General features: G+C 29.4%; 1 protein-coding gene across 2 annotated transcripts; it reads right to left on the bottom strand.

Annotated features, from left to right (window-relative positions):
- Positions 1–2311: 2311 nt before the first annotated feature.
- Positions 2312–8187, bottom strand: LOC138932204 (importin-4). Of its 2 annotated transcripts, XM_070293797.1 has the most exons (15): positions 7990–8187; positions 7533–7619; positions 7344–7451; positions 6868–7020; positions 6556–6741; positions 6187–6484; positions 5951–6105; positions 5053–5650; positions 4734–4969; positions 4457–4656; positions 4034–4374; positions 3778–3953; positions 3487–3698; positions 2812–3122; positions 2312–2581 (listed from the first exon to the last, which is right to left on the bottom strand). In XM_070293797.1, the coding sequence occupies exons 1-15, from the start codon at positions 8041–8043 to the stop codon at positions 2457–2459; spliced, it is 3240 nt and encodes a 1079-aa protein (XP_070149898.1). In that variant the 5' UTR covers positions 8044–8187; the 3' UTR covers positions 2312–2456. The 2 variants fall into 2 exon arrangements, with proteins under 2 accessions (XP_070149898.1, XP_070149899.1); XM_070293798.1 differs by lacking the exons at positions 7344–7451; positions 7533–7619; positions 7990–8187 and having other exon boundaries at positions 6556–6737; positions 6868–6951.
- Positions 8188–12559: the final 4372 nt, after the last annotated feature.

Raw genomic sequence — 12559 nt, 5'->3', positions numbered from 1 at the left:
ACAGCCGTGCGATTGTGAATGTAGATGTATCATGTAGAAAGAAAAGTTAGGTTGACCTCAATTATCTAGTGTTAATTGAAGGAGCCTGACAATGTCATAGATTTTACATATACATACGAGCGCGATAAGTATAATAATATATAATCAGTTTGCCTTTTGCCACAATATATATATATATATTTATATATATGTGCACATATATGTATATTCAATATTGTAAGAGAAATTTACCGTGTGTGTGTACAAAATTTTTCCAAAATTATTTAAAATATTACCAAATCTTTTTCTCCTTAGATTTTATTCATTGCATGCAAAATTTTATTTGCGTCCAATAGTTTTTTATATATGTGGCTTGTGAAATGATCAACAGTTAAATCGATTAAAACTAATTATACGTATAACAACATTAGATAAAATGTCAAGTATAATATATAGTCATGCCATGACCAATTAAAGATTATTATCGCATTTAATTTGAAAAAGATATAGTCAATTAATAAATCTTTTAAAAAACAAAATTTAAAGCATCGAGTCTCTCTCAAGATATCCAAAATTGTTATAATATATAAAAAAATCTGAGCTGGTTCTGTTTAATTTCGGATATTCATACATATATAAAACACTGCACGCACACATATGTAGACACACCTTTTTTAGAACATCCTGCATACGATTCTTGACTTGATGATGAGTTGGATTCGTAATTATATATTTATTTTCAGGTGATTCAGTGAAAGCTTATTTAATGAGATACTTGTCACTGATATTCGGCATTTCTTATCAAACGTGAAAAACGTGAAAAAAACTTATTTGCTGTCAACTATCGCTTTTAAAAGATCTATAAGAGCGACTCCCGACCATTATCGCAATCTAAGTACATTAGACGCGATGTAAATGATGCGGAGAAACAAAAAAAAAAAGAAACCACAGCACATAAACGTACGACATTTGGCTGTTTTTATTAGCAGCTTATCGTAAGTTTCAACAATTTTCGCGACGTGTCACAAAAAAGCGCGAACCGTATCGTTCGACTCGAATGAACATGTTACTCAGAAGTTGCAGCCAGTATTTAATGAGGGGCTTTTAAGAAGTCGATTGGTCGTAGAGTTATCTATTGCCTTTTGATAAAACGACGATAGATATCATGCTTGATATCAACCGCCGTACGGAAATCCTGTGATGCCCATTAGGAATTTTATTTTATCTTTTTCACACGTTGTGCGCTTTAATGCACTCGAATGTACCGATTATATAGAGAGAGAAAGAGAAAGAAAAAGTTGTCTATAAAACATTATTTTCGCAAAACTATCAATAATAAAGAAATAAATTATATATATATAATATATATATATAATATTTATTTATTTAGAAAATACTATTTATTTATCTAGAAAAAGCTATTTATTTAAAACAAATGAGGATTAATTAATAAAAGAAAATAATTTTAACAATTTTATAAAAAAAAGTACGGTTTATTTTTAAATTGAATATTAGCATATAAAATCTATTATCTTAAAATGTGTGTTTTAAGGACATAAGCGTGCAAAAAATATTCATAGCTTTTATAAAAAGCATATGATACAAGGCTTTTATTAGTTACATAATACATATTTATTTTCAATGTCTACATGTGATACGCTAGACTTTTGTTTACTAACAAAAAGAAAGAAGATACGATACATAGAAAGATGATAATCCGTTAATTAGCATTAATGCCTAGCAATTGAAGTATTTATCTCCATTCAATTTTCAATTGGAAGGACTTTTTGTTCATATTCTTTTAAACAAATTTGCTCTTTTGTGCATATTAACCGATTTTTTTATTTATATAATTATCAAAAAATAAAAAAAAAGTTTAAGTTTTATCTATCTATATAGTTTTTTTTTCTATATATTGTAAATCCGATAAGTCCATCAAAAATTCAAGAAATTTAATGACATATTTTTATGATTTATAAGCCCAAATTCAAATATTTTCTCGAATCTCAGAGATTTAGAATTTCTCTCATATTGCTACATACAAGTTTCTATTCTACCTATTTATAATCTGAAGACTGTTTTGATGTATTCCCTATTATAAAAATAACAAATTACATACTAATCAAGATAGCATAAATTATTTCATTTATTGAATCAGAATCACAAAACAGGCTAAAATTATGTATATAAAGCGCCAAAAAAGTTTTTTATTAAAACAAAATAGAAATAATAATAAAAAAAGTAAACAAAAAAAAAAAATAAATATTTATCTATAAAATAAATAGAAACATGTATTTGATCAATTGTATTTATTATTTATTACCGTTTCGTATCTAGTTTATTATATATTACTTCGCAATAGAATTCGAATTGCAAAGAAAAAATGATGATATGAAATGAGATGCGATGAAGAGTCATTGTAAATCGATACTTAAATTAACTTACACAATTTTAAATTACATAATTAATCCTTTAAATTAAGAAAACATGCGTTGAATTTTTGCGACAGCTTCTGAAGGCAATTCGGTGAAAATTGCATTCCAGTCGTTCACAAAATCTCGTTGAGCAGATTTGATGAATTCCATGATAAGATTTCGTGTTTCTGTAAAGAAATAATTCAGTAAAGTAAGTCATAATTCAGTAAAGAAGCGATTTGTATGTTCGATGTTCGATAAACTAAACAATTGTTTAAAAATTACATGAGGAAGTGCATTATTTTGGTACTATATTTCGTGAGTATCTTTTTAGAAATACAAGTTGAAAAAGATAAAAGCGTCTTTTAGATTTTTTAAAAATATTTTTAAAATGTTTATTATTGTTGTATAAACTTACCATCGTCCATAGCTTTGTCCTCATGTAATATAACAACTGCAACTTTCAACAATGTACGGATATGAGATTGAAGGATAGCGAGTCCAGCTTGATACAATGTAAGAATACTTCTAAATACAGCTTTATGCTCCTGAAAATCTGCTTTTAAAGGTAACTGTTGAACAAAAACTGGAAATACTTGCTCGAGTGGTAAATTTGAATAATTTGTGATAATAAGCCGTGCAATCGCTCCAACCACGTTATCACGTGCGGCCGCATCTGTTTCTTTTGCAATTGCACATGACAGAGTTGCTAAAATCTGGGGATAATGTCTGTATAATAATTGTTAAGAAATACCAATAACAAAATTATATTTGTGTAATTAATATCATAAAAATATGCTATATAATAATAATAATCACAAAAATTTTTGAATCATATTTTATTCTATATGTATAAAATAAAATTGTATAGAATAATAATTTATGTGTTCTGTAATGTTTTTGAGAGTTTAATTATAGAAAAGAAAGAAAAGTTTAATAATTCTTCTGATACTTCTTATCAATTTCAAAATATTACACTAGAATTTTTTTATAAGAAAATATTGTTAAATAATAAATCAAATGATTTTCGAACTTAAAAGTATATAACAATACATACACTCAATTACTATTAAATATTAGCTACAAAGGATACGGATAAACTGTTTCCTTTCCATAAAAAACCAGTTCTCCAATTCCAAAGAAGCAATTACTACGAACTTCACCACAGGGATCTTGGATTCCAGTTTGTAGAAGAGTCGAAAGTAATTGCTGGATAAACATAGCTGTCATATGCTTCAGTCCTGGGAAACATTCTGCAATTGTACCAACAGCGAAAGATCTCTGTGCCTCGGAATTGTCCATTTTCTGAAAACATTTGGCTCAGCTGAAACATTGAAACTGCGAATTTTCGAAGAAGTGCAGGCAGAGAAATCAATAATAATACCAGTCTTTTTAGGAGAAGAGGCAACGCAGTCTGAAAGTAGAGCGCAAAGTCTTCTGGTGGAATCACTCTTCCTAAGTTAGACAATGTAGTTCCCGCACATTCTACTAATAATTCATCTTGTTCTGCTTCAATATCAGCGCCCTCGACTTCCTCTTCGTCTTGACATGCTGTCCTGCCTGTAATAAACATTGTAATTCAAGATACATCTGATTTATCAAAACACAATATAATATATAGAAATATAGATTGTAAATACCTGTTAGCACATCAACTACACAATTTACTATAGCTTCTTTATGACCTACACCAAAGATAACATCTGATTTGATTTCTTTTAAAAGTTTCATATATGCTTCTAAACCGCAAATGGCGACCGGCGTTTCTTCATCTAATCTTATCAGTTCCGACAATTTTGGGATAAACATGGAAAGAGCTTTCAACAAAGTTTTTCTGCCTTCATCGGTATTGATTTTCGAGAAATTAAGACAGAATTGTAACAAAGCCTCTATGCTCGCTTTACGTATGTCTTCTTGAGGGTAATTGATCAATTTAAAAATCTCCTCAAAACATCTTTCGAGATACGGCATAAACGCCTCTCTGTAAAATGTAACAGTATTCTCGTTAAGTATAACTAATTATCTAATTACTAAGTAAAGCTTTTGAAAACTGAAAGACTCACTCTGTGTATTCGGCGATTTCTCTTAAGGCCATTACGCTTTCCTCTTTCTCTTCCATGTAGGAATTTTCAACGCTATAACCTTCTACATCCTCATCATCCTCTTCGTTATCGGTGTGGTCAATGTCTTCTTCTTCTTCATTTTCAGTTTCGCTGAGATCATCATAAACTGCAAGCGCATTAGCCTCATCTTTGAAGTGCATCTGCAACAACAATATTAATTGTATCATATAATTTTCATCTTAATGTTCTCGAATATCATGATTCGCGCAATATTTACCAAAATTCCGTCTGAGCTCGTTATACTCATTATCATATATTCGACAAGTTCTGGTAACACTATAGCCATGTCCTTCTTCACTACTGTGCTAATAGCGGCGAACAATCCATAAAGAGATTTCCGCACGTCTGGATCGTCTGTACTTCTTAGCAATTTTATTCCAAGATTGAGAAAGGTTTCCGCTAATGGCGCAAAGTGCTTTTCGCCTATCGACCTAGCAATTACTCCGAGAGTATCTAAAATAACGGATATATAAATATGATTTTATCGAATAATTATCAAAAAATTAATTAAATAATTAATCATTTTGTTTACTAACCAACTGCTTGAACTTTAAGACACATGTTTTCTGTAGTCGCTTCTGCGGTAAGATAATCATTAAGAATGTTGATGATTGTTTCAAAATACGGTAGCATATGCTCCTTGCTAGCACAAGCGGCCGCACCTACGGCACTTAGAGTGAATTCTTTCACGTTTGCCGACGTATCAGCGTTCAAGATATTTAGTAGCCTTTCCATGAGCTTGGGTAAATATGGCAGGATGCTCTCGTGCAAATTCTCGCAGAACATCTCAAGAGCGTAAAACATACGGCCGATCGCATGCGGTTCTTTTTTCTCTTGTTTAATATACAAACAGACCTGATTTAGATATTCGAATAATACAGGTAACAGTTCGGATGAGTATTGCGAAATCTCTGGTTGCAAGTGTTCGGAAAATTGTCCTAAAGCGTAAAGCGCGGCGTTGCGCACTATAGGTGAGGAATCGGTAATTCCTTGACAGATACATCGTAGAAAAAATTCGAGATAATTTGAACGAATATATTCGGCGCAACCTTCCGCTAATACAGCTATTGCTACATATGACGCCTTCTTCATGTATATGTCTGTGCTTTGAAATCCGGGTTCGATATGTCGTAACTGTAAGATTAATGACCTTTATCTTAAATTTGATTTCATGAATATAATAGAAAATACAAAATAATCGCATCAATAATTTGAGAAATGCATTTAAAAAATACCCAATCAATGTTAATAGAGTTGCATGATGTCAAAATCCTATATATAACATAATTTTACAAATTATGATTTGCAAAGTAATAATTTTATTTATATTATTTTAAAAGAAATTAAAAATAACGTGTATACATTATGAAACACATAATTGCAAAAATTTCTGATGTTATATTAATAATGTTAATAAACTACTTTGAAGCTTACCAAATGTGGAAGTAATTTCTCTGGCGGCAAGTGCAACGCGAGCAAGTCTAAGGTTTGAGTACTACTTGTTAAAACAGTATTCTCGCTTTCTGTATTTATATAATCATCATCACTATCATTATCTGGCCGAGTCTTCATAACTACAAATAACATATCTGCAAACGAAACAAATAATTAAACGTCTCTGTCACCGCGCGCTAAACAATCTTATTAATTCAAATATTAAAATCACTTACCAACGATCGGTTCCACTAATTTATACTTTACAAGAGCCTTTTTCTTTATCCTTGCTAGCCAGCCAATAAAACTAATTGCTCTAACTTTTATAAGATAATCTAAAGATTCATTAGCGATGATTGCAAGGCACATATTGACAAGAGATTTGACATGAGGTGTTATCACAGCAATCACATTCTCACACAATTCGTCCAGCAATTCAAAGCTTTGAACAGCCATGTCTTCGTGATATGCTTCAGTTAAAGCCTGAATTGTAGCCATTACACGAGGCATCATATTAACATAAGTATTTATAATCTGAAATTGAACATATTTTCTTTAACATTTGAATCGAGATTTGAAATAACAACTTATCACATAATACTAACAACTTCATCGTGTTTAACTACAGGAATAAGATGTCGCATTGTATTCAAAACGAAAACAGCAATTGGCTGTCCCAAATTCTGAAGACTATTCAATGTCTGAGCAAGAAGCACCGCCAAAGATCTAGCATGTGAAATGTAGGCATCTGGTGTAACCTCTGTCATAATCGATAAAGTATGGAGGCCTAGCTAGAAAAAAATTTTTGATATCATAAAATAATTGGCAAACTTTTGAAATATCAAATTAAAATAGTTTATAAGCCTTTATTAAAATATACTTTATATCATTTTGATAAAAATTGATATTTTACTTACCTCTTTAATTTCCATATTTTCACTAATGACTAATTGTTGTACATAATGTATAACTTCTGGCCAACTGTTTGTAGGTAATTCATGCTTAACAATGACACCTACTAACTGAGCTATACTAGTTCTAACAAACTTTACTGATTCGTTTCCTAAAGCCTGAAAAAAATATAGTAGATATATTAAAAAAGAATTGAAACAATTATATAATTAAAAATGTTAAATTATAATTTTGAATTCCTTTTAATATTTTTACTTTCCATTATATAACAGCAAATAAAATTGTATAGAATTTATATTTTAACTAAAATTCATATTGTATCGTCAAAAAATAATACAAATTTATGAAATAATTTAAAATATCTAAGAAATATGTGTACCAAGACATATTAAAATATTTTTAAATGATCTTATTAATGATATAAAAATTTGTGATTTAAACCATTAAGATATAATATATAATAAATAAATAAATTTCTCACCTGTAAAATAATTTTTTTAACTTCGCCACGTATAGGTTCAGATAATTTTATCCAATTCTTTCCTTTAGTATATCGTCTTCTAAGAATAAGAGCTGCATACTGCCTTACCTAAACATATAAATGTTCTATCATATATTTATATAAGAAAGAAGAGTATACGAAAATCAATTTAATTCTGTTAAAACAAACCTCTGGATTCGCAGACGTCACTATAAGTTGGCACAAAGTTGGTATATTATCTGAATTCTGAAGAACCTTTTTAAGTTCCACAGTTGCCTGAAACAAAATATAGAATATTATTTTGGATTGTAAAATGACAATAGGCAATTATTATTATAAGAAACACTTTGAGTCTAATTGCTACATATACACATAAATAATAACAATTAATAATTATAATATACCAAAATAATAATATGAAATATGTGTACAAGTGTGTAGAAATTATTTTGTGAATAGTGCAATCTGATAAAGAAGAGAATTCTGCACATACAACCGAGAGAGAAGATTAAACGAATATTGGATATAATTTTTTAATTTATATTTTGTTTAAAAGCAATTCAAACGGGAACGAAACACGTGTTTTCATTATTACTACATCCGACCGATTTGACAAATTTTTTCAAGCGAATGAAGATTTACAAACCTGTTGTATAATGGCATTATCAGACACGAGCAGATTCAATAATAAGCGCTCCATCTTTTTATTGTAGTAAAGAGAAGAATTCACTTGACAGTACACGCGTACGAGGATTAACCCGGCTATTATTCACCGCCGCCATTCAGACCAATATAGACTTTCAGAACATTATGGTTGGGAGGTTAGAACTTGAAACTTGGGACCTGTTGGTGACGTCGGTAAGGGTGCGTTCGAAAATTATTTGGGGTAAAGTACTGTTTAATTAACCAATTTTATATATATATATATAAAAGAAGCAAAGATTTCTTTGTCCTGATTGGTCAATTCAATGCTACGGTACCTCATGAGTAGCATTTTCGAACACAGTGACGTTTCGGCGCATGCGTCTCGTCGTTTAAACGACGGTTATGCATTTGACGTCACAAATGCTTTGAAGCGTTTGAATAATGAGAGTCGGGTCGGGACGAAGAAATCTTTGCTCCTATTGTGATCCCAATTGTGCGATTCAAAATGTAATTTGTAACGCGAGTGCAGTGTATCCCGAGATTTGCATCGTCGACGACGCGAATTCTTGTGATCGAAGAAACGATAATGGAAAAAGCGATAAAATTTCGTTGATCTCCGATTTGGATGCTGTGGACGCGCGCGAAGATAACCACTGCATTCATCCGTAATGATGAGAATACGACAATTGGTACGTGTACGCATAAGATTTTTCTATTAATTGCAACGAAAATTGAACTTATGTACCCATAATCATGTACTGATGGCAAACCTTGATTTTTTTACAATAACTATAATATGTATATCATGACTTTTGATACTTAAAAGTAATCTAACAAATAACGTTAGTATTTATAATCGCGTTTGTAATATGCAGTTGAGAAATTTAGCTGTACATAATAGAATGTAAAATTAAAATTTAATATTTGCGATATGACTAAACATGAAATTACTTTTATTTTTTCTTATTTCCCTATTTTTAAGTAATACTTTCTCAATCAGATAATTGATTTTTAAATCAACTAATTACAATATCTTTTTTATATTAAATAATATTGCATGATTCAATATGATGAATAATTTGTATTTCGTATGTTGTATCTGAGCCGATTTATATTGCCGTATTATTGCACGTTACCAACAATCGGCCATATATGTATCCTTTACAATTATCCCCAGCCTCCAAACACGATAGAGTGACTTTCAAATTAGTATTTGATCTCTCTAATATAGAGAACGAGATTTCGTTTTACCTACTGATAATAAAAACTTTCCCCCTTTATAATTTGACGAACTCAGCACAATTTTTTATTGCTTATACAATATTTAAATTATATTATATTATATATTATATTATATATTATTATATAATTATTATTATAATATATAAATTATATAATATAATCTTTATATAAAGTAACATAGTTTTACAATTTATCAAAATTTTAAATATCAATGATTGTTTTAAGCAGATAACTGATGTTAATGAGATTAATAATGTTGCTGTTTTTTTAATCGAGTTAATTAAATTTTGAACACACAGATAATGCAGCGAAATATGTAATGTATTATTTCACGATTGTCTTCAGATTTGTGATCGCAACTAATAATTTATGGAACATCTGCACACAAAAGAATTATTCAAAACGTTATACATTCTTATAATTAAATAATCAATTTTACGTGTGAAATTGAAAATGTATTTTATAGCACAACTAGCTATGCAGTATATTAATTACTAAAATAATTATATATTTTAATTTTTTATGTACTTTTCAAATATAAATCCAAAATTGTATTTATTCGGATATGCAAATCAGCATTTGCATCTTCTTTTAAATCAAATGCCAATTTTGACTTATTGTTTATATATATGTATTGTAATCGTTCGTCTCTGGATGACAATATATTTTTCCCTTTCTTATCTTAGGCGTCTGCATAGCATAAATCGCTGGTCTGTTCTCGTTCTGGTCTAATCTTCCCGCATCTCGTGGACCAGTTTATTATTTTAGAGCGAACCCCTTCCTACGGAATCCTATTCTCCGTTATATTTTCCTCGTCCGCTTCTCGTCTTTCTTTCCATCCCTCTTTCCCTCTCCGTCTCTTTCTTTTTCCTGCCTTTGCTCACATAAACTCCTTGAATCATCCGATTTTTGGATAAATGCTATTTTAAAAATTCACCTACGCGACCTACCTATTTTTTACTTAAGATCGAAACATTTTTGTTCATATACATACTCGTGTTAAACATGTATGTGTGCAGTACTTAGGATATCACTATATGTTCTCTTCGACAAGAAGTTTGACACGAGTGTTGGCACTTGAGCCATAAGAGAGTAAATCTTGAGAGACTTATCTTGCTTGATCTCCTTGCACTTCTTATCATTTTTATTACCGCCTGTTTAATCCGATATAGCGGAATATAGAAATTTTCGTTAATACATGGAAGTTTCTGTTATGTCAATGAGGTGCTGTTTGAGATGTTACACCCACAGAAAAGATTTCCGGTTCTAATTCTATTACTCTTCAATCTATCATAAAATAGGATCGATATAGCGACAATCATATTTATTATTGAAAAAGGAATATTTTAATCTTAAATGGAAAATTCTTAAATCTAGAATAAAATGCTCTTGGTGCTATCCCGTTAATTTTCACACAAAGATGAAGATGGAAATTTGTAGCAATCTAACATCAAGTTATTCTAAATGCAAGAATATATAAGCTTAGATTTGTATATGTTACTCTTGTCTCAAGATAGTAAGACAATCTTATTTAATTCGAGAGAGAAGAAAAGGAATTATTGATTTAATTTTAAAATTGTTTTATTTTTATACTGCATAAGTTTATGATACGATTAAATATGTCAAGAATATTTTTTATCTCGTTATCAAAAATCCTTTCTGAGAGTGTACAGTGCGTCAAATTTTCCTCGAAAATTTTTCAAAAATAAAGTAGAAAAATATAAATATATATAGGTAACTGAATCTATTATTATTACAATTTATAATACTCAAAACATATAAATTATTATTATTGTTATTCGGATATTTTTTTTGCATATAATTATATATAAGATTCATATATTTTTTTATCATTCTATCTAAATATTTTGAACTCTTTTGAAATTAAATTAAATAAAAAAGTTATATATATTTTCTAGCAAATTTTTATCAATTTAGTCTTGGTAAAACATTAAGAAAAAGAAATTTTTTTTTCGAATATTTATTCATTTTTCATATATTTATGATATTTAATTAGATAATCAAAATAAGATAATTCTTATAGTTATAAATAAAATTAATTAAGAGTAAATTGAAGAAAAACCAAATTATAATTATCATTTTATTTAGTACATATTTTTATTTAAGCTTTTGCAGACATATTAATGAAAATATCTATTTTTGACTGTAAAGAATTAAAATATTTCTTACTTCGCGTGCTTATCTTCCACACTGATGAAACTAACATCGTCTCGTTAATACGAACACCAAAACAGCATGGAGGCTGTCAGTAACATCGTTGAGTGACTCTTCTTGCACCTCGTGTATGCATTCGTCGTCAGCCTAATGTACATTCCGCTTGCGACGTTCGTTAAAGAAGAATTCTTCCGTGCTATTTTATTCGCTCTCAATGATTAAAAACTTTTTTATGAAATTTCGTCACACACAAGGTCATTTTTTAAAAATCCTAAAGTATTATTCTATTGATTTAATATAAAATTATTAAGTTGATATAGTTTTCCCCGTTGTTGTAAAAATAATAAATTTTTTTTACGAAGAACAGATATGTATCCATTGAAAAATTTTAATATTTTTTTCAAATTAAGAAAAAAAACATCAAATTCAAACCATAAGCTTTCTTTTCCTATAAAGAAAGATAGCTACAAAATATCACGATTTGTCTTGTTTTTCTCATTTATTATTCCTAAAAATTAAATTTAAAAATCGCGGATAATTTATTAAATGACATATATAAATTATCGATATTACTATATTCATGAACTGAAATAATAATATATTGTCTCAGATTAAAAATATATATTTACATTACTTATAAATAAGAAGGAGATAAGTTCATGATTACTGTTATTATTGATTATATTTATGTATAATTGTTTTTTTTTAAGTGAAGAGATAAACCAAAAATTTATAATATATTAATGTAAATTATAAATACGTGCATAATTTTATGTAGCGTACAAATGATTTATCTATCGTCATGCATCGCATAATTGCAAGGAATTAATTTATTATTTTGCATTTATATAAAATACCTCATTATCGGAAGTCAAGAAAAACCGTAGAATGGAAATGTTCCAATCTAGCTCTATCAGAAAATTTATCTCATAAGAATCCTTCTTTCGACCCGTTTCCTCCAACCGTGCGATAACGTTCTAAGATCAGCGGAATGTCAGCACTATTTCGGGAGCTGACAGGATCGATTGTCGAGTCGCGTTTCCGCGAGAAGGGGAAGCGTATCCCTGTGCTTTATGTCGCAAACGCGATTTTTCTAAAGAATGACAAAGCCGGTATGTATTTGAATACGTGACGCAACAAGACACAGACCTGTC

The sequence above is a fragment of the Polyergus mexicanus genome, unplaced genomic scaffold (genome assembly GCF_030449975.1).
Source record: "Polyergus mexicanus isolate NDT 795.1 unplaced genomic scaffold, iyPolMexi1.0 SCAF_4, whole genome shotgun sequence".
In the NCBI taxonomy this organism is placed as follows: Eukaryota; Metazoa; Arthropoda; class Insecta; order Hymenoptera; family Formicidae; genus Polyergus; species Polyergus mexicanus.
This window is presented reverse-complemented; position numbering and strand designations above follow the sequence as displayed.

What these genes read in the sequence shown, in the direction of transcription:
- LOC138932204 (XM_070293797.1), bottom strand. Translation starts at nt 8,043, where the DNA reads ATGGAGCGCTTATTATTGAATCTGCTCGTGTCTGATAATGCCATTATA. An exon ending in AGAAATTACTTCCACATTTG is followed by an intron (nt 5,651 to 5,950) that starts GTAAGCTTCAAA and finishes TTAATCTTACAG; the next exon opens with TTACGACATATCGAACCCGG. An exon ending in GGAAAGGAAACAGTTTATCC is followed by an intron (nt 3,123 to 3,486) that starts GTATCCTTTGTA and finishes ATTATTATACAG; the next exon opens with ACATTATCCCCAGATTTTAG.